The sequence below is a fragment of the Protopterus annectens genome, chromosome 4.part0 (assembly GCF_019279795.1).
Source record: "Protopterus annectens isolate FY-2018-M chromosome 4.part0, PAN1.0, whole genome shotgun sequence".
NCBI classification, from domain to species: domain Eukaryota; kingdom Metazoa; phylum Chordata; order Ceratodontiformes; family Protopteridae; genus Protopterus; species Protopterus annectens.
Window position 1 is genome coordinate 233,839,184 of NC_056733.1, and position 21,749 is coordinate 233,860,932.

General features: G+C 41.9%; 1 protein-coding gene across 1 annotated transcript in view; it reads right to left on the bottom strand.

Moving 5' to 3' along the window:
- The window catches only part of FASN (fatty acid synthase), a 1,281,817-nt gene that overhangs the window by 642,567 nt on the left and 617,501 nt on the right, over window positions 1–21,749 (bottom strand). Inside the window, exons 20-22 of the mRNA XM_044068230.1 lie at window positions 12,165–12,344; window positions 7,311–7,514; window positions 3,275–3,585 (exon numbers count right to left, since the gene is read on the bottom strand). Coding sequence (XP_043924165.1) covers window positions 3,275–3,585; window positions 7,311–7,514; window positions 12,165–12,344 — 695 coding nt within the window. The remainder of the gene's footprint in view (window positions 1–3,274; window positions 3,586–7,310; window positions 7,515–12,164; window positions 12,345–21,749) is intronic.

The window sequence follows — 21,749 nt, forward strand, 5'->3', positions numbered from 1 at the left end:
CACCCCGGTACCTGCGGCTCTACTCGCCCCATCGGCTGCATAGGAAATGAGCCTCATGGAGGAGTTAACAGAATTAAGCGTCGCTAGCTGGGAAGATACTTTGGCTTGTGCTCCCTCAGCTGTTGGATCTTGGAGGGTATGTCCGAGCTCTTTAAGGAGGTCCCTTTGAAGTCGGGTAAAATGACAGTTAGTTCAGTGACCTCATAGAGAAGGTCGCTGAAGCGAACATTCACTTCCCGTATCTGTCCATCATCCTAGACTCCTCGTTAGGGGGATGGACAGATGAACAGGTCTCCGCTAACTCTTTTTTGGTGGCTGCTGCTACCACCATAGCATCAACAGGGACACCTTTCGAAAGGAACTGCTTATCCTGGGGTACTGTAATGAATTTACTAGGTCTCCACGGAGTTGGTTCCACTGTATCCGGAGCTGACCAAGACTTTCGAGCCACCACTGTCATAAGTGGATCAAAAGGCGGAGACACCCCGGTGGTGAAAGGTCGGGAACCGAAGGCATCCAGAAATACAGACATCCTCAGTAGGGGGCTAGGGGATTCCAGTTCCCCCTCTGCTTAAGCATTTCTAGGATGTCCAAGAAGGAAACTTCTTCACAGGGGATCTCAGGGACCCTTCCAAATCATCTAAGTCTGTATCAGAAGTGACAGACTCGGGGGAATCAATGTGCTTCCTCTTACACTTTTTCTTCCGAGGGGGCTCTTCTGAGTGATCAGGAGAGGCCTCAGAAGAGGAGGAAACACCCAATCGGGTGTCCTGGAGCATCGGTTCCCTATGCGTAGGGTCTGGAGGAGGAGCAGAGGTTGGCACAGGCACTACAGGGGACGGAGCCGGTGGGGCTGATAGTGGAGCTGACTCGGGGGACAGCACACTCCGCATGACATCGAAGGCATCCCTGCCATGATGCAGAGAAAGCTCCGGTTCCGAAGAAATAGGAATCTTTCTCCGCACCGAGGGAGATGGCTCCGAGGTTGATGTAGGAGCAGAGCTCACCTGCACCGAAGCTCCGAGAGGGAGAACGGGGTCAGACAAGGGTCCGATGCCACTCGCCTCCTCAGAGCCAAAGAGGGAGTTCCGGGCGCACAAGATCCCTCGATGGACGGTACCACCGAAGGAATCGGAGCAAATGTCGGAACCGAAGGAGGTAGAGTTATCGAAGCAGACTGTTCCACTACTCAAACCCCAACGAACTCCAGCTCTGAACTCATTGAAGTCGGAGGAGGAACATAGAGGGAAGTGGACGGAGCCGATACCTGTTGAGGAGGGCTGGACAACAATTTGGCTAGTGCCTGCGACTTTCTCCACATCATGATCCGACAGTCTAGCGGATCGAGAGGAGTGAGAGGATAGGTGACTACGCTCGCTCTGTAGTAAAGGAGACCGAGGAGCCGAATGCACCGACTCTGGTGAAGGGGGCCTCAGCCTCTTGTGGGTCCACGACGGCTGTGAAGCCTCTGATGGAGCAGACGGGGAGATTGTCTGGAACCGGCATGGAAGGTAAATCCTGAACCAAAGACTGCTCCGAACTTGGAGCAGACGGCTTATTGGATTTAGGGGATTTCACAGGCTGTGAGCTCTTGCCCGGTGAATCCTGGGGTTTTAAAAGACCCCTAAGAATAAGCTTATTCTTATGCTCCTGCAGGACTCTTGGACTAAAGGCATGGCAAATAGAACAAGAGTCCTGCAGATGCACAGCGCCTAGACAATAGACGCAAGAAGTGTGCCCATCTGTCAGAGACATTTTCTGACAGCATGAGTCACACTTCTTGAACCCAGAAACCTTAGATTCCTTTGACATCCTTAACAGAAGGAAAAACCAATTACAACAGTAATAACAATAAGCAAATTACACCTACTAGAAAGACTATAGCTAAAGTTTTTTTTTTTTTTTTTTAAAAAGATGATTTGAAAGCCTCTAACTTAAACGGCTAGCCTATAAGAACAAGATAGAAGGAAAGCCTCTAACTTAAACGGCTAATCTGACAAGAAGAGGTAGGGGGAGGGGTGGGGGAGAACTCTCTAAGTTAGAGTTCTACAAAAAAAAAAAAGAAGGGATACTATAAGCTAAACAATTATCTATCACAGAGACAAAACTATCTGAATAATAAAACAACTAGAAAAGTTACATTCTAGTGAAAAAAATTACACAAAAAACTCTATACAAGCCTGAGCCAGAAAAACAACCACGCAGCTGAAGCGGCAAACGAGATCTGGGTAGCTATCACTGCTATCACTAGGCATTATGGGATAAGGGGTAGCCTCGAGCCAGTAAACAGCTCTCGAGCTACTGAAGACGGCAGAGTCGGAGCTGAGGATCGGCTCCGACCCCCAAACAGCAAGAATGAAGGTGAGATAGACAACTTAACATCATGTTACATTTAACTAGACTTGCATAACAGAAAAGCACATTAAAGATGAATAAAACTGGATGAAATTACATATTTGTACTGTATAAAGATCCCCACCCCCTACTAATTTAAAGTATAAACTTTTAGGGTGTATAATTCTCAGCTGAGCTTGCGCACTTTCAAAAAAAAAAAAATCAGTTTTCACTTACACAGGACTCTACTAAATGTAGAACTATCATCAGTATGCATTTTGATTATGTGGCATGATGCTATCGTCATGAATTCAGTGTGTGTGTATACTTAATATTCTGTATAAGGAAACAGAATAGTTGAAATTTTTACAAATTGCTGTACTTAAGGGGGTCAGAGCAAGCCCTCTGGGCTTCTTACATATCTAAGAATACATGCAAGTTGTCTATTCACTGTCTTCTAAACTAAAATGTGTAGTTTGCTGTACATAAATTTACTGCTTATGAACACTGCTAGGTGAATACTCACACATGCTAAAATGAATCTAAACCTGGTCCAATTTAACTGATGTAAAACTACTCGATGTGGTCATGCTATATGTTTCTTAATATTCATGCAAAGAGCAACCTCTAGTGAATGGATTCTGATACTCAAGACAGAATACACCAGTACCCAATTATCCATCTTTACTATAGACTCCTTACATCTTTAATTTGATGTTAACAGCAGTTTTAATTAACCAAAAATAAAAAGCCTGCCCTTCCTTGATGTACTTCTGCTGCTGTGTCTACACTTATACCAAACATTCACTTCTAACAGGCCAGTTAGACATTCGCACTACAAAAACCTGCTCGCATAACGAATACTGAGTGGACAGCTAATCTGGGCTCTTCACCTCTCATTATGCTTGCAATACCAGGAATTAAAACTGAACAGACTCACCTCTACTATCTTCATCTTACGACTTGTAAGGTTTTCCAAAGCTGTATCTAGACATGTTTTAAACTCTGCAGCCTCCAGCAATCCATTCACAAGTTCATCCTCTTGGAAACAAGACTTCTCCTGGTCCACTATCTGCTTTAGCTCAGAATGCAAGTTCCCATTCAGCTCCACCCTGCAGAGCTCACTGAGGAGCCACAACAGACCCTTCTCCTGCAAATCGATGGATTCTGGCATGTCTGCATCCTGAATACCAGTAATTTCAAGTGCCATTCCATGTTTCTTTAGCTTGACCTGCAGCTTTTTCACTAAACCTGCAGAGTCAAAGTAAACAGGAGAATTCTAAGGATCACAACATAATGTTTTGTATACTTTGCTACACTTTCGTGACAAATACTTTCCAACAAGGCAACAGTACCCACTATATTAAGTGTACAAACTGGCAGCAATTAACATCTACTTTACATAATGCTGCTCCCAATCTACTGAATGTTTTTTGCCTATTTTTAGTCCTATATGAAGGATTTCCAAAATGGTTTGACATTTTCATTAAATTTTCAGAGAATGATGCTCAGAGAACTGTCTAAGACAGCTTAGTTTGTGCTACCAGATTCAAAAGCAAAGGAAAAGTTCAAACTCTGGTTCCAACATACTTAAAGTTTCCAGTCCTCAAATACCTTGCTCATGTTTTCTGTGGTAATATTACGTTAAGACAGTAGGTATAGGACCTAGAGTTTCACGATGAAGTGGCTGCTAGCTCACAAACGTGCATGGACAGTTATGCACCGTGTACCACATTACGATGGCGTTGTCTGGAACTGGAGGACATCCAGTCTCCATTATTCCTATAAAACATCATATCACTATAACAAATGGAGATAAAGCACTGGCATGTGCAGGGAATATTTTAGATATTTTGCTGGACAGATTCTCAGGCTGGATAAATGAGTACACGCACGCATACACTTATAATGGAATCTTACAGAAAAAAAATGAGGGCAGCCAACCACTTCAACAGAGGCCTGGTGAATAAAGTTCCACATTTAAACATAAGGGAATTGAAAGCATACAATTAAATATATACATCAAAACAAGTTCATACATATTGTATACAGGCTTGAAATACAATACACGTTTCTTTTAATGATTTACACTACATAAATGTAGCTTAGTACAAACAAGAAACTGGGAATAGTTTACATACATTAATAAAGCACGCAAGACAAAAGGGTTTGGGCAATCTTCAAGTCCCTCTTGTATCTGCCATTATGCTTAAACCAGCAGGAAACTGCTATCCAGATAGCCCAGTTGGGGGGGGGGGGTGAGAGATGCCATTTGCACTATGTAGGCAAAGTCCTGATCTTCACTGAGGAATGAGCTATAGTCTGATGTGAGGGGTATCCCTTTTCCACTTCAAGTGGGGAGAATGGGTGCTGAAGGTCTGAATTAAACTGTTTACCACTGCAAGAACAGCATCCTATGAGCATATGAAAGTTCAAGATGAACTGCAAATGGTAACTCCTGGGAGGGGGGAACCTTCCAAGCCAGAGTGTGTTTGGGGAGAGCACCTTCTAAACTTTTGGAAAAAAAAAAAAAAAAACACCAGTTTTTAAATTCCTAATGCTGAGTTTCCTGTGCTACACAGTCTTCATCTCCCCAGTTACAAGGTCAAGCTTCTGCCATTTTAATGAAAGTTGAATGACGTGCACCTTTTTGTTAGTTACTAAGAGTCTCAGAAGTAAGGTGCATGTCTGCCTCCAATAGTTGAAAAAAAATGGCAATCAGATGTCACTACTAGAGACTGAAAATAGACTAATCAATTGTGATGTCCTTGGAGCTATGTAACAGGCTAGGATGATCTCCTTTGTGTCTTGAAGGTCCTGTCTCCTTCGAGCTCCTTATGGTGATGATCTGTATTACAAGTTTCCTTAGGTGGGGATTGGAGTTTTCACACAACAGGGAGTCTATTTCAATGGATGCACAGTAATTTGTTCCAAGTCTACCATGCTCTAAGAAACCAATAACAGCAGGACAAGCCACACTTTTAAAGTAAAATTCATGCAAATCTGGCAATCAACTTCCAGTTAAGTCTCTGATTTAAAAAAAATAAAAATATATGGGAGGGTGGCACAACAATCTTTACACAGGATTTGATGTCTACAGCATCAATGGTTCTTTGTACGTCTTCCCCAGTGAGGCAATTACCCTTTGACGACACCTGACAGGAGCTCTGGTGCCCCAGGTCAAGAATAAACAACTGACTACAGACTTGCATACTGAGAAGTGCATATGCATGTGGCACAAATAGGAATGGAAGACTGCACATCTTGTACCAGCTTTTATTTGGGAATCGAGCATGAATCCTCACAAAGAGGATGTGTCTGTGCCCTTGCAGAAGCAGAGCTCATGAAGATAAGACAGTCATATGTACCAGTTTCTCCTGAGGATGATCACTATGTAGCAAACAGTACTGTAACAGTGCCTTTTATGAAGATCTAAAGCAAAAGGACACAATAAACAAAGCTTGCAACACATTTTCTACAGAGGATGAGAAAATGTTTACAAAAATTAGAAAGACTAGGTATATACAAAATATTGAAAATGTTGCAATATTGAGCATGAAGGGTTGGGAGTTTGGCATAATGCTTAAGGTGTTTACCTCACAAACATAAGGTACAGGGTTTGATTCTCACCTTTAAAGAGAAATTGGTTAGGCTTAAAATGGCCTGCAAGGCAGCTATATGGTACTTGCCTAAGAATCCTTGCCTATGACAAATATGAAATGGTGTCTTTTACTGAGCAGATTCTTTGGCTGGGTAAATGAGGAAACAAAAAATGAAAACATAATGATGCAGTTTAAACTGAGCTTTGACCCAAGTGCTTAGACACCTTTTTATGCACATTTACTAAACTAAATGATCATGAAATTAACTGCTTTGTATAATGTGCTTCTGAAGTTTAAAATTTTTGTCTATTTTTAATACATACTTTTGAGGATTGAGTTGCTTATAATAGACATCTGTAACTATAACTGAATAGTTTATATCTACTCAAGCTGCCACCAACTCAGTAAGATGCGACCCTGGCTTCATGTGTTATCTGAGGGATGGCACCTTAGGCTGTAATACCCCACTTAAGCTGCACTATATTGTTAGGTACTGCAACATGAATCTAAGTTGCTGGTGTGGGAATAAAACTTGCAGCCTAATCTTATGGTATCAAAGTTGGGGGTTGATATAATGGTTAAGGTGTTTACCTCACATATGCAAGGTACAGGGTTTGGCTGTCACCTTCGAGGGGAAATTGTTTAGCCTTAAAATAGTCCACAAGGGCAGTTAGCCTCATATTTACATATGAACTTAGGAACCAAAATAAAGTGTAGCAACTACTGAGCTTCTTACAAAATCTTATTTCTCCATAAAAGTAAGCAGTCTCTACACAATGCCTACAGCACAAAGTGAACATCTATATTTTTCCAGAAGAAATGGAGAAAAGGAAAGTGTCAGGCAGTTTAATAGTAGCAATACTTCTGTGGGCCAGTATGCTTCCTCGTAAATATCAGATGCCATAAGGAATGGACAGACCTAAGTCTCCTTACAAGGCTAACATGGGAGAATGGAAGTAATCCAATACTATAAAAAATTATGGGTCTTAAACACAATGGGACCAAAAAGGGAGAATAAGTGGGCAGACCAGTACCTACTTATTATAACTTATCAGGTGAACCAGTGCCCCTGTCAAACAAATGTACTGTAAGCATCCCCTTAAAACCAGCTGAATAAAGTCTGGAGACAACTCACTTAAACAGAATAGGTCAAATTTCTGGCAAGGATTCACAGGACAATGCAATTCTGCTGTATGTAAACCTTCCCATTATAGTTTGCTACACTTTTTCAAGGCAGCTGCCAAGCACCTACTGCACATCCACATTTGTCCAAATTACCACATACGCAAGTTTTTCAGGAAACTGATCTTGTGCACTGCCCCCAGTTATACAGCATGCTTCACAATTAAATGGAAGAATGTATAAGACAGTCACCTTTTAAGCTGGTCAAAGCATTATGAAGAGTTGAACTGGACATTAAACAAGCAGTTTCGAAGTATGGTACAAACTGGAATTCTTCCAAAATGGGGGGTGTCTGTTGCTGCTGCCTTCGAGGGGCAACTGTTGCATGCAGACCACAGATCTGGGCACCCCCGGCAATGATGTTATCGAGGCTGCGATTCACAATCACATCCATTGCTGGAAAGAAAAAAACATTAAGCATATCAGCATAGTAGTGCCAATAACAAACTGCTTATTTTCAATACATTTACATCCACCTCAGAGATGTGCAGTACTTCCCTACATTTACATTTTGTAGCTAGCGACACATCTGCCCACAACGCTTACTGGACCCGAAATCTGTGCTCATACTTTCATTATGAAAGGCTACATAGCATCACTTCCAATGTTGCTGTCTTCACATGTGGGTGCTCCATGTAAAATACTCCCAAAAGCTAAGCAATACACCTGTATTGCCAACACAGACACATACAGATGAGGTGAGTACTTGCATGCGACTCAGCAGGTCTTCAAAATTAGCCATCTAACTGCCACTTCCCAAATTTAGAAATTGTGAATGAAAACTGTGCAGAATACATAGTGATAAGAGTACTAATCTAGCTACCATACACATCAATAAGAACAAAGTACACATTCGGTGCACGGACATTTGCAACAGCACTACTGGCATTCACAGTCAGCCAGATCTATGCCCAAGGCAGCTGCACAAACCATGCAATGAAAACAAGAGTCAGACTACTATTCAAAAAAGCCTCTCCTTCAGCACTGTCCATATGTTCTAAAATGCAACTTGAATACAGTAAATTGATACAGGTATGCAAACAGAACCCTATTCACATATACCACACTTCATAAATGCACTCCAAAATTAGAGAGGAAATGAAACCAGTACAGAATTAAACTCTGCCTTCTTTTTCATAATTTAATTCAGTCTGCCTTGTTTGCCAGATCAACCATCTCTCAAAGTACCCACATTCTTTACATTTCACCAATTCCAACCCGCAATGCTAAAGCTCCCTGTGAAAAAGTCATCCTGGATACTAGAGAAGTCTGCTTTCACTCCCTGTTTCTGCATTTAAAATTAATTTGGAAACCAAGAGCCCTATAGCATGTAAGATCACCCCAGCTTCTACTGGATGCATTCCCGGACATTTTATGCTAGGCAGCAACTCAGACTCATCTTTGTGACAGGGCACATTGGGGGCATGGGGAATAATATAGCCGCAGGCAGAACATAATAAAATGCAGATTAAATGCTAAGCATAAGCAAATGTTCCGAATCCTTCACCCCTCAACTCAGCTGAAGATAATGGATCTTGTCTGCCTGCCTCTATGATACAAGAAAACTCAAGTACAGTTCAACATGGCTGCTGCTCATAAATGAACACTGGAACAAGCTCATCGAGGCATTGCCAAACATGAAAATTAGCCCCAGGCAGACACTTTGACTACATCTCTACTTTAGCTAAACAATCCCAGAATGCGGTCCATCTCCTCCCCAGGAATGGGATATCAGCATGATACTTTGCTATAAACAGAACAGCCTGCATCATCAGTGGTTGAACTGTAGTAGCAAACCCACCATGCTTCTACATCATATGCCATTTTCAGTGATTAGAGAAGCTATAAATGGAGGTCCAGGTTAATGCCTCAGTGATGCTGTAAACTTAGATCCTAACAGTGGCTGCTGTAATGGCGGATATCATGGCAGTGTCCGGCCTTCCTAATGCACCATCCCTTTACCATGATAGTCGTAACAAAAAAAGTGACAGTTGGAGAGCCACTCATACAGAACCATTAAGACAGGTCTTTTTCCCTTAGCTCTCAGCCTGACAGACTTGACAATGGTGTATACAATGGCTCATGCCTACTGAGTGACCATATTAATGAAGGAGGGGAAAAAAATCAAATATGCATTTAAGGTAGGCAGACGTGAACTCAAAGGCTCACTTTTAGCTATGACTGTTACAAAATGAAATTAGTAGTCCATGTACTCTACACAGCAGACAACAGCACAAACAGTACAATAATGCCTTTAAAATAAACTAGTATACAGTCCCACAGCTACACATTTTCTAGTCATGGACCTGGAACTAATCATCTTAACAGGTTGCAGAAAATAGCTTCTCATCCTCACAGGTGTACAGAAAGGGTCTATATTAGATAATCAAACTTTCAAAAGTTCGACTGAGGCCCTTAAGCCTAGCCAAGGGTTTAGCCCATCTTTAGACAAGTCAACATACAATGCCCCTGTCCAGCAAGGACACTGGTGGAATCCCAGGGGTGTATTTTCTGTTTCCCATTCAGTTATCCAGGTTGCTCTTAAAGAGTAAAGAGGGAGTCTATACCACAGATGGAGTCTCTGGGACAAATTTGTCTCGTCAACATGTCCTATTGATGTCACAGACCAGGTGAAGGTTTTTTTTTTCTTTTTTCTTTTTCTTTTTTTTTAACTGTAAAAAAAAAAAAAAAAAAAAAAAAAAAAAAAAAAGGTGGGGCTCATACTGGTAAAAAATGTCTACCTGGTAAAGAAGGTGAACAGCTGCACAGAGCAAGGGAGTTGTTAAGAGATGCACATTTCAATTATAAGACTTTGAAGGATAGAAAATCCTGTACATCGGTATGAAGCCATATTCTAATGATTAAAGCAGCACTTACTTTTCAACAGTGTTTCTTGCCTGCAACAGCTGCAATTAGAGAGGAAATCCTATGTATTTAGAGAGCTACATACAATGTAAAGTACCTGGGGGGAGCTTACAATGGACATGCGACACCTAACAAAATTAAGCAAGCTTTAAGGTAATTTACAAGTGAAGTAGCTAATGAAAAAGCAGGATGAAATCTGAAATCCAGTTGACCAAGTTATCAGCTTGAGATAGTTTGTGCTACTTCAAACTGGTGGGGACATTCTAACTAAAATCTTTCTATGTTATGGTTGCTCACCAAGAAAATGAGCAGAGAAAAAATAATTTTTCAACTTCTAAATGTATTTTCTGTTAAATACTATTGTACAACACAGTAATATGAAATACATTTCTAAATTTAATGTGTAAAGTTATAAACAAAGCAAAGTATATTATGTGGACTGTTTCTAAGTGTTAGCTGATGAACATCTGTAGCTGCCATGGTTTGGACCAAGTATACTTCTCAACTCTCCATCATTTTATAAACCATCCCTGATTCTGCATCAAGTTCTGGCATATTCCTTTGTATTTTTTGATTTTTTTGTGGCGAGTCACTGAAAATTAGTCAATGGCATACCTTATGAGTTTTATACTTATTGTTCATAAGATGCAGAGAAATGAACTATTTGGAAAATGTGAGTTCAGACATGAAAGCCCAGGCATGTAAAAAATTAGCTAAGCGTTGCAAGGTATACATAACATGCAAGTAGGAATTGTAATTATATATCTACACACACAGACACACACACACACAGTTGAGACATCAACTTCAAAACAGAAAGGCTGCTAGGTCAATTTCAATATGGAATGTAAATGGCCTTACCCGCACAAAACAACTGAACTGTATTAAGATATGTATAGTGAAAACTGTCAATTGCTTAAGACGCATCTGAATACCAACAAGAATAAGTTTAACATTTAATTAGGATTATTTGGATAAAAAGAATGCTTGTAACAGGGGCTCTAATTCTGGCAAGAAAAATACTGTGATGGAAGATTAGTGACTGAGGAGATACTGGTAGGGGAAGAGGTTTACTTCAGAATGCATCTGCAGTCTCCCTAAAACTGCAGTTCTGGAGCTTAGAAGAATTTTGGGAGATAAGTTTACAGCAGGGCATTTCTTTTACGGACTGGAATACAGAGTGCAACAGTGAGGATACTTTTAGGGGCTGCTAGAAGGGGAAGCTATAACTAGAGAGGGTAGATTTAGAGTATATGAAGGTATCTGATATGCAGGATGTTCTGTCAGTAGCAGTAGTTCAAAGGAAAGTTGCACATTCCCCAACACACAGTAACTGGGCTAGGATGGTGAGAAAGCTATATTTTACAGAAAGATTTACATTTGTTAAAAGGTAATGAAACGTATCCAGTAAGTATCTGATCATACATCCTTAAGAGCCAAGATAATACAATAAACTAAAAATAAAAAGCACTGTTGTTTCTCCTACATATTTACTAGAAGGGGGGGGGGTCAAGGAATAGACAACAAAATAAAAGTTATTAGGGGAGATGGTAACTGTTTCTGAGGTGGTAATGCCTGGAATAAAAACATGAAGCTGGAGTACAAAAACACTGCTCATGTTCTAAATTACTGACTCCACTCTCCACGCACAATGTACTAAACTGCAAAGCATTACATTCCTGTAACATCAGGTAATGACATTTTATATACATTACTGACATGAGACTTGCTCTATACTTTCATAGGTAGTTACTAGGCATGCAGTCCAAGAGACCATTAATGAGCCTAGCATAAAATTCCCAATTTCCCAAAGCACTACCTGGTTAACTGACTTATTCAAGGTGACAGCAGGCATACAAAGAAAACTCTATTACAGAAAGCAGCTCCTTAATAGTTCATAGCCTTAATCCTCTGCACCAACAGCAAGAACAAAACTACTGTACTCTCAGATGACCATGGATGGACTGCAACCTTCAATCTTCTGATCTGAAAACACACACTATCCATTAGACCATATAAACACTTCAAGACAATCATAAGCATTTCACCAAAAGTGGTAACCTGTGTTGTAGACATTCTCTGTATAAATCCAAACAGAGGGGAGTGGAAGTTTAGTTTGCCCAAGAAACAAGATTACAAAAATAAAAGGTGCCATCTTGTGACAAAGATGGCATGTATTACCTTGTTTGCCTCCTGCATACTGTTTGATTCGTTCCTGATGTACAACTGGATCAATGTAAGCAGATCGGATTCGGGTTGGTAAACGCAGACTTCGGCCAGACAACCCTATGACAATCATCTGCAGCATTGTGTCCAAGAACGTCACCCAGTTCCCATCCCAGTGAAGATTTCCTCTGGTACCTGTGGACAAGAGCGAAATAAGGACTCTTCTTCAATAACCACAATTTTCACAATTAACCTTTGTACTACATACATAAATGCATTTACATATATGAGCTTAAAGGAGTTTCACCGAAAAAAACCAGCCCCAGGTTCCGTTTAAGTAAACCCTACTTTGGTATTCATTTTTCAGAAGAGGACTCCCTAATCAACTGTATATAAATAAGAGAGACCAGTTTTGTGGGATGGCACTCAGCGCAGACTAGACATTTGTTTCCAATATATATACCTTAACCAGCAATGCAATCAGCTAAAGTACAGGTGTCTTAGCTGTACTTCCTAAACCACTTCCTGTGTCTTCCATGACAGAGCAATTCAACACTCCATCAACATCTGGCACCAAAAGGATATTGAATATCCATAACCTCACACCTAGTGTGTGTTTTTGTATACTTCCTTTTAATCCCTACAGCTCTGTCATAGCATTTTTCAGGACTGAATTCCTTAACAGACAGTAAGCAGCATATAAAAAGACAAAATGTAAGACATAAAATTACACTATGAATCTAGGAAAGTGGAAACTTACTGTTAGTATTTATACTCATGTTACTGAGTATGTGTAAAATGTCATGGTGGAAGAATGCCCAGCGCTGGATGCATTATTCCCATATGCACATTAATATTTCCAAAATACTGAAAGGAATATGGACTGGTTAGAGATGCTGAGAGCACAGATGCAACAGCAAAGAACAAGACTAAAGGCACTCCCACCAGCTTCTGGAAAGTGTCAGCAGATGGCATAAAAATGATCGGGTTGCAAACCAAAGGAAGGAAGATAAAGAAAACAGTACCATTCACAAGGTATGACAAGGTATGACTGCCAAAACTGCTCACAAGGCCACTGGAAAATTGCAGATGGAAGGAATACTTCCTGCAGTTTCTGAAAAAGCCTCACGGAAGACATGCTGCATCATAGACTGATGAAAGAGGAAGAGACTACACTAGAAGTTGTAAGAACAGCCCAAAGGAAAATGAAGTCAAGGAAATCAACAAGCTCAGATATCACAGCAAATATGATCAAGATGTTGAGTGAGTTAAAGGAAAAATAGATCCTGAGGGTACTCAGTGTAGAAAGGAGTAAAAAGGAACCTTAGACGACTGGAGAATAAACATTCTATTACTTTGGGCAGTGCAGAGTTTTCAAACTTGTCACACTGCAAGTACTGGAGAGGGCAACTAATAAATAAATAGGTAGAGTAGTTGAAAGATGGGAGATGAACAGTTTGGATTCAGGTCAGGGTGCAGCACAACTGACAATTCATGTACTTACCATAACGATAGATGCGTCATCTGTCTCAGTCTAGTTCAACCTATTAGTTATTAGATCAGATCCGAAATAACACTGGCCAAATCCTTCAGAATTCCAACTCGCCAGGCTCTACTTCCTTTACTCATAATACCCTGGCTCCTCAACCAAACCCTCAAATTGAGTTTGCCCAATCTAAGCCAATTTCTAAACCATAAAAGCTCCCTAAACAAAATGGGGATGCAGGATTTCAAGAATATAGAGAGAATGACCTCCACTGCCCGTCATCGCTGGTAAGGGAATTCACCATGAACAGTCAAGGCGAGGGGAGGAGTACAGGAGAAGTTGACCAGACGGACAGAAAACTTGATCTATTGTTATAAAATCAACTTTCATATCTGATGTTGTCTCCTCAGTCTAGCTTCAACCTGTGTGACAGAGTTCCCAGCCACACACAAATCCTTGGGAGGAGCTAAGGATATTCGGTAACAGTGGAGCGGGAAGCAGCCCTGGATCATGACTGAATAGCCATCTTGTCATGAGAAACAAAGGTGTGGTTGCTCACCCAAGTAGCCACTGCACAAACGTCATCCATGGATACTCTAGAAAATAAAGTTGTGGAAGTAGCCATAGCTCTCTTAGAATGACCTTTAGGTTTACTTGGCAGGGGTCTTGCCTTTCAAGGTATATGCAAATGAAATACAATCTGATAGACAAATGTGCCTAGCCTAGATCTTGAAAAAGAAAAATTGACTGGATTTTCTAAATGTTTTATTACAGTCCAAATAAAATCTCACTTGCCTATGCACATCCAAACAATGCAGAAGGTATTCACCTATACTGGAGAAATTGGGGAGGAGCACAGTAAGATGAATGGATCAAGATGATTCTCTGAAGCCACTTTAGGCAAAAAGGAGTTTTTGTATAGAGAAAAGCTTGATCTTTGTGTAACACCAAATAAGGAGGAGTGGAAGATCTTGTAACTCCAAAATCCACTTTGCTAAAGAAACGGCCACCAAAAATAATGTCTTCCAGGACAACAAAGTCTGATGTAGCCAAAGGTTCAAAAGAAGGGCCTGCAAAGACTTGCAAAACAAATGGCAAATCCCAGGGAGGAACCAGATCCTGAACTGGGGGTTGCAGCAAAAAGGTATTTTTGAGAAAACCTTGGAAATCTTGAGCATAGTCACTGAACATTATCACTGCCAGCATGAATATTAGAAATAGCTGCCAACTGCACCTTAATCATGGAAAAACTAGAGCCTGAAATAAAACTCTGCAAGGAAATCTACAGCAGATTCTAAATGGGGCAAAAGAAAAAAAAAAAAAAAAAAAAGGATTGAGGCATTCTAGATTTCGCCCACAATGCAAGATGTCTCCACTTACTGGAATACACTTTCACTTTTAAGACCAAGATAAGGTGTGTACTACAGCGTGGGAAAGCTTGGGATTCCTGGCCATTAAATAAACGGGAGAGATCATGCAGTTTAGCTGAGGGACTGAAAACTGGATGAGAAAGGAGATCTGGAATGGGATCCAAAACCCAATGGGGGTGCTGCAGAAGAGGCGAGAAAGGGAGCCACAACTGATGAGGCTGGAAGGGGGTTACAGGGATCACAGTCACTCTGCATTGGGCTGCCTTCTGTATGAACTTCTCATAGAACAGGGGAATAAGAATATAGGAGTCCTGGAGGGCCAAGCAAATATCACTGTATCTCTGATCATCTCGGGGGGGGGGGGGGGACTAAGGCATAATAGCTGCTGCACTTGGTGATGGACAGGGAGACAAGAAGGTTGTAAAACAGAGTGCTCCAGTGGCAGAAAATCCAAACAGCAACTTTTGAATTTGCAGACCTCTGAAGAAGCAGAATGTTCCTACCGAGGCTGTCGACTGAATGTTGGACTTCCCTGGGATGTGCACTGGGATGAAATTGCCTATTACCAAATCCTCATAGCTTCTTGACAGAGGATAAAAACATGTTCCTCCTGCTTGCTGAGATGCCAGACAATGTATATATTGTCTGCATTAAAATCACACCTCTGGGAAGGGCATTCTGAAAAGCCTGCAAAGCAAAGATAGTAATCATCTACAGAGCAATTAATGTGGATGTCAGCCACCACAGAAGAGACCAGGATCCTTGAACAGTTGTCCCCTTGAAATGCACCCCCCCAACCAATAAGGGAGATGCCTGTGGTGACTGTGGCTGAAGTACAAAGTCTCCCACTGGTCAGTAAAGGAAACTGCAATCACCAGTGAATTTGACTTGTCATACTTTTGAGTTACAAATGACCACTGTACTGCCAGGGTCCATTGCAGTGCCCTTGTATAATATCTAAACAGAGGAACCAACTCTATAGAAGCTGCCATATGGCCCAAGTTTCAAAACTGCATGAGCTGGAGACAAAGTGCAAGAACTGACAGTGCCGGAGATCAAAGGCTGATCAATCTGGAGCCTGGCAATCTGACTGTATCCAAGTTGCAGCCTATGGACTCCAATGTATGAATAAGATGTAGGGTTTGACTTTAGATAACGGACTAATGTTTAAGTGGTTGCACAACTGGAGGAGTAAGATGTCCCTGGACATGATCATCAGTACTTCTGTGCAGGTGGTGAGGATCCAAATCATCCAGGTAAGTAAAGACCTGGAAACTGCAGCCGGAGCCAGACTGCACCCACCGCCATGCATTTAGTGAACACCCAGGGGGCTGTGGTGAGACCAAAAGGCAGGGCACTGAACTGGTAAGATACCAGCCCCCAGACAGAAGAGCAGAAATGTCCTGGAGTACCTCATCTTTATATGATGGTAGGAGATCTATCAAGCACATCCAATCACCCTTCCTCAGCAGAGGTAGAACAGACTACACTGTGACCATCTGGATCTTTGTTTCACAAATAGATTCAATTAGTTTAAATCCAGAATAGGCCTGAGATCCTCCTCCTTTGGCACCAAAAAAAAACCTTAAGTAGACCACGGATACTACACAACATGGTGGGCCCTCAGAGGACAGTCTGCCAGAAGCTTGTGAATCTCTTACTCTGCCTGCAGTATGACAGTTAGGAACCTCTAGGGGGGGGGGCAGTATAGCCTCTAAATATAACACTTAACAGCTATGCATCTGAAGTTATGACCTCCCAAGATTCTGGGTGAAGAGCGAAATGGCCCCTGATCGACTCCAGAGCAGGACAATCTGGCAACCCTATGGCCGTTGAAAGGGCCTGCCAGAGAAGGCTCCATTGAAAGCCTGATTTTGCAGACTGACCCTGTTCAGTGGGTGATGTTCATTAAGGTTACCACAGTCTCAGGAGGAACCCTCTGAAAAAACATCCTGAAAAGACTGCTGCAACTTTCTAAGACGTTTGCTCCCCTGACACCTTGAAAAGGTTTAAGGCGTAGCTTCTTGCCTGCTCTTAGAGTGTCCTTAATTTTTGGTCCAAACAAGGCATTGTCGTCAAATAGGGCATTAATAAAAGGATGTCTTGAAGAAATTTGCAAAGTTATACAACTGTGTGTGGAGACAATGCAATGCCACACCCAGCTGCTCAGGATGCTTCATCGACTGCAGTGGAAATAAGCCTCATGGAAATATTGGCGAATGATAACAGTACAGACAACTGAGTCTTCAGTATCTTTTGAATCTCTGGAGACTACTGTGTCTTAACATTCTTGAACACTTCAGAAACCAGATCTCGCTGGAGTCTCAATTGTGACAGTTATGTGCCCTGAAACAGAACATGGCTGAGATATACTAGTGCTCCATAAACAGATCAAAGCCGGAGATTCTTTATTTGGGGGATGGACCAAAGCACTTGGAGATCTCCTTTTTGGTGGCCGCCACCATGACAATCACACTCATGGCCAGACCCTTACTCCAATATGGTCAGTCTTTGGGAAGAGCAAGAATTTTATCGGGCTTCCAGGAAATGGACTCCACCATTTTCAGGTCCTTCCAAGCCCTCAGACTCAGTCTATAAGCATATCTGCAGGGGGACCCATCCAAGGTGTGGATAGGCTCATACTGAAGGCTTCCAAAAATACTGACTCCTTCAGACAGGGGGTCTCGGTGGTCCAGCCTCCACACTGGAGAAGTAGCTCTAAAAGATCACCAAAAGAGGTGTCATTGCAGAGACTTAGGGGATGCCTCTTTCAGATCAGTATCGTCCACGACAGACTCACCCAGGGAGTTGAGGTTTTTCCTCTTACATTACCTCTTCCAGACACCTCCTGCTCTGGGAATGCTGGAAGCAGGAGGACAAGGTAAGAAGCTCCACTATGGGAGCACGTAGGAAACCAACCAGTGTAGGCTGTCCAGGCGCAGGCTGATGACTGGTCGCAGACCTAGACTATAAAGGAGATGGAACACTAATTAGGGAAACTATCCATCACCTTAAACGAGAACATCTTCTCCACAATGGTCAAGACAGCAGCCCATGCTAGTCTCCCTGAACTGAGGGCACCAGCACCCAGAGATATTACAGACAAACCAGTCCAGGGGAAGCTACACCTTACCCAGACAGACTGCAGCTGAGCTGTTGAATGCCAAAGCTTCGAGTGACAAGGACAAATGCAAAGCAGGGACTATCGAGCCAGACCTGGAAATCTCAGCCTTGACACCACGGTCCTGGAGTCTGGATGGCCCCAAAGTAGAGTAAATAAGACTAAGGAGGGAGATGGAACCAAATATGGCCAGGCCGCTGGATCTGATAAAGGGAGTAGGAATGCAGCTGGAACTAATGGCTTCAGATCCAAGAGGCCAAGGAAGGAAACCAAACATTTGGAGCTAAATGTCTGGAATCCGTCCCAGACCTAAAGAGATGAGGCTCAATTGTATAAGAGTTTGTAAAGACCTCATCAGCTCCTCCAAGTCAGCTCTGATACTGCCCATCAACCTTGATGATTGGGCAAAGGATGATGGACCTGGGACCCTTGGATGTCTTGGAGTCCCAAAAGCAACACTTTTCAAACCAAAGTTTCACGCAGAGGAAGAAGCAGACTAAAGGGGTGGCAAGAAGGTGGCCCTTAAGGACCAACTTCGCCTGTTACTCAACAGCCCTGGATCCAATTCCTTTGCAAACAAAACAGAGTCCAGATGGGCAATTCAAACCATACAAACATTTATATAGTGTGCATTCTGTAATTTATGCCAGACAATGCATTTTTAAAAACCTTTATCCAGAACTAAATCTTGCTTGACTAGTACAAGCAGAAAAACCAAAGTCTACACTAACCTAAAAGTAATACCCAGAACATGGTCAAAGCTACACAAGAAAAGGTGGAAAGTCAAACACACTAACATACAGTAACAAATCTACCCAACTACCCATCTACCTGCAGAAAACACTACACTATAAACAGTATTAGGGTAAGTGAAAGCACACAGAACAAGAAAACTTTACACCAAAGCTATTCCAAAAAAGATGCCAGAGAGGAGGTGTCTAGATCTACTGAGAGGAATGGCAGCAAACCTATGGGGGTGGTTGAGGAGCATGGGACTGAGTAAAGGAGGTGCAGTCTGCAAGTTAGAAGTCTAAAAGACTCGAGTGTCAGATCCGAGTTGGATCAGACAACCAACAGGCTGACACCAGATGGAGAAGACAACACTGGATCTCATGTCTGCAGTGAGACAGATGGAGAAGTTAGAAGTGAGGAAAAAGTGTCCAACTGGGAATTCCTAGATTTGAAGCATATGACAAGATCCCAAGAAAGATAACACGGGCAATCCTGTGATGGTCTGAAGTTCCAGAAACACTTGCAGAATTAATGTAGACTGTGTACAGACACAGCAACAAGTACAGGTTCAGATTCTCAGGTTTCCCCAGTGAGGGTTCATCAAGGTTCAGCTTTTAGCCCACTTCTGATCATGCTAAAGATGGATTACATTAGCACACAGATCAGAGGAAACAAATTAAAGCTGTTGTATGCAGATTTGACATTACAAGTACACTGGGAACAGGAACGTCAGCAAATGACAGAGGAGTGGAATGCAAAAGGCACATGGGATGTAAGAATTAAGATAAGACAGTTATGACAGCTAACGGGGAATCAGAAGCTTCAAGTAACGGAGGAAGATTGTGGAGAAAAGTCTGAACGAAAAGGTCAAAGCTAGAAATATTACAGCTGCAACAAACTGGTAGATGGCAGTGTGTGACAGAAGAATGCCACAGAAGCTGAAAAGTAAGAGATGAAACAGTACTGGGGATCAATACTTCTGTAAGGTATAGCATCTTTTGCAATAAAAGCAAAAATAAGGAAGCTAGAGGTGAGGGATGAAGTGCCAAAACAGGTGGGTCAGGTGCACACTGTGGGACAGAAAAAATTATGGCATAAATTAGAAGCTGAAGTTAAGTGCAAACTTGCAGTATTGCATTTTAGTCTTCTGTTAAGTACAAACTTGCAGTTTTAAAAGTACTGTAATTCATTTTTTCTGTTACCCAATTGTTTCATTGAATAGTGTACCGTGTGCCTCTCTGCTGTAAGAGGGGTAGTGGTGGTCTCACTTTTGTTATCTGATATTTAACTGTTAGCCCACAGGGCTTCCTCTGTACTTTAAGTGCTAGCCATAAAGTTTGAGAATTAATTTTATGCTCACTGTCTGAGAGACTTGGACGGCTACAATTACCTGCATTAGAAGCTGAGGTTAAGTGCAAACTTGCAGTATTGTATTTTAGTCTTCTGTTAAGTACAAACTTGCAGTTTTAAAAGTACTGTATTTCATTGCTCACTTAACAGTACAGTGAGATCATATTCTGAGTCTAGTGGTTCACTCTACTTACTACTGAGAGAAGATTTGAGAAGGCCAACCCATTCAGGTTCTTCCTTCCTCTCTCATTGCACTTTAACAAAAAAATTGCACTTTATTCATCTCCTTTTTACTGTATTTGTGTTTCTTCTTACTTTATTTTGCTTTTGTCTCTTCTTTAAAGTACTCCATTTTATTTATTCTGCTGCATTTATTACTGCTTGGTAGTAGCCATTAAACTGCAACTGTTATTCTGTCTTTTGGTTTAAACACTTGGACTTCATACCGGTGTGTTTTACATTAAGGTTTGTGGTCGGCACTGTTGTGACAGGACAGGTAGCTCACATCCTTCTAAGCTGGGAATTGCTGATTGAAGGCTCAGTGTCTGCTATTCTAAAAGTGTATTAGTTCTGGTTTAAGCACTTGGGCTTCAGGGCAGTTATTCTACATTAAGGTTTGTGGTCTGCATTCTTGTGGGAGGAGAGGCTGGATTCTGCCCATCGGAACTGGGAATTTCTTGTCACAGGCTTATTTGTGCCTGCTTATCTGAACTGTTTTTTTTCCCAGAGAGCACATCAGCACTACCAGGCTATAACTCATACTATACATTTTGCCCACAGAACCCAGACAGAAATACAAAAGGTGGGGGCGTATCCATATTCATCAAGGATACCCACACCTCCAGGTTAGTGGCACAGCATGATGCTTCAGAGATCATCCACATGCAACTAACAATGGGCAAAACTGCAATTCAAATTGCAGCTTGCTACACATCACCCACCATGTCCCAGGACCCCCATTCCGCACTTCTGGAAACACTAGGAAACAAAGGTCCTACCAAACACCTTAATATTGGGCAATTTTAATTATCCAAACATTAACTGGGAGAAAGTACAGTTTTGTACCTACCATAAATGTAGATGTTCGAAGATCCACATTGCTGCAGTCCTAACACTTGGGTAGTCCGCTGTCCCAGTCGGCCCGAATACCAAAGTATAAGGCTGACGTCGGTCAAGGCGCATTTGTCTGACATCAGGACGTCAGGGTACAAATGCGCATGACCGACGTCATATCCTCAGTCTTTTCTTGCCCCAGATGTCAGAAGACCCTAAAAAGATAAGGCCAAAACCAAAAAACACCAAACACTCCTGTACCCAATATATGTACAATATATACAAATTTACAAAAATAGAACCCCACCCACACAACCACCCCTAAACACAGAGGGGAAGGAGGGAGGGTAAATTGGACTGCAGCAATGTGGATCTTCGAACATCTACATTTATGGTAGGTACAAAACTGTACTATGTTCATCTCACATTGCTGCAGTCCTAACACTTGGGTAGAATCCCAAAGCAGAGGTAAGGGAGGATGGCTAAAC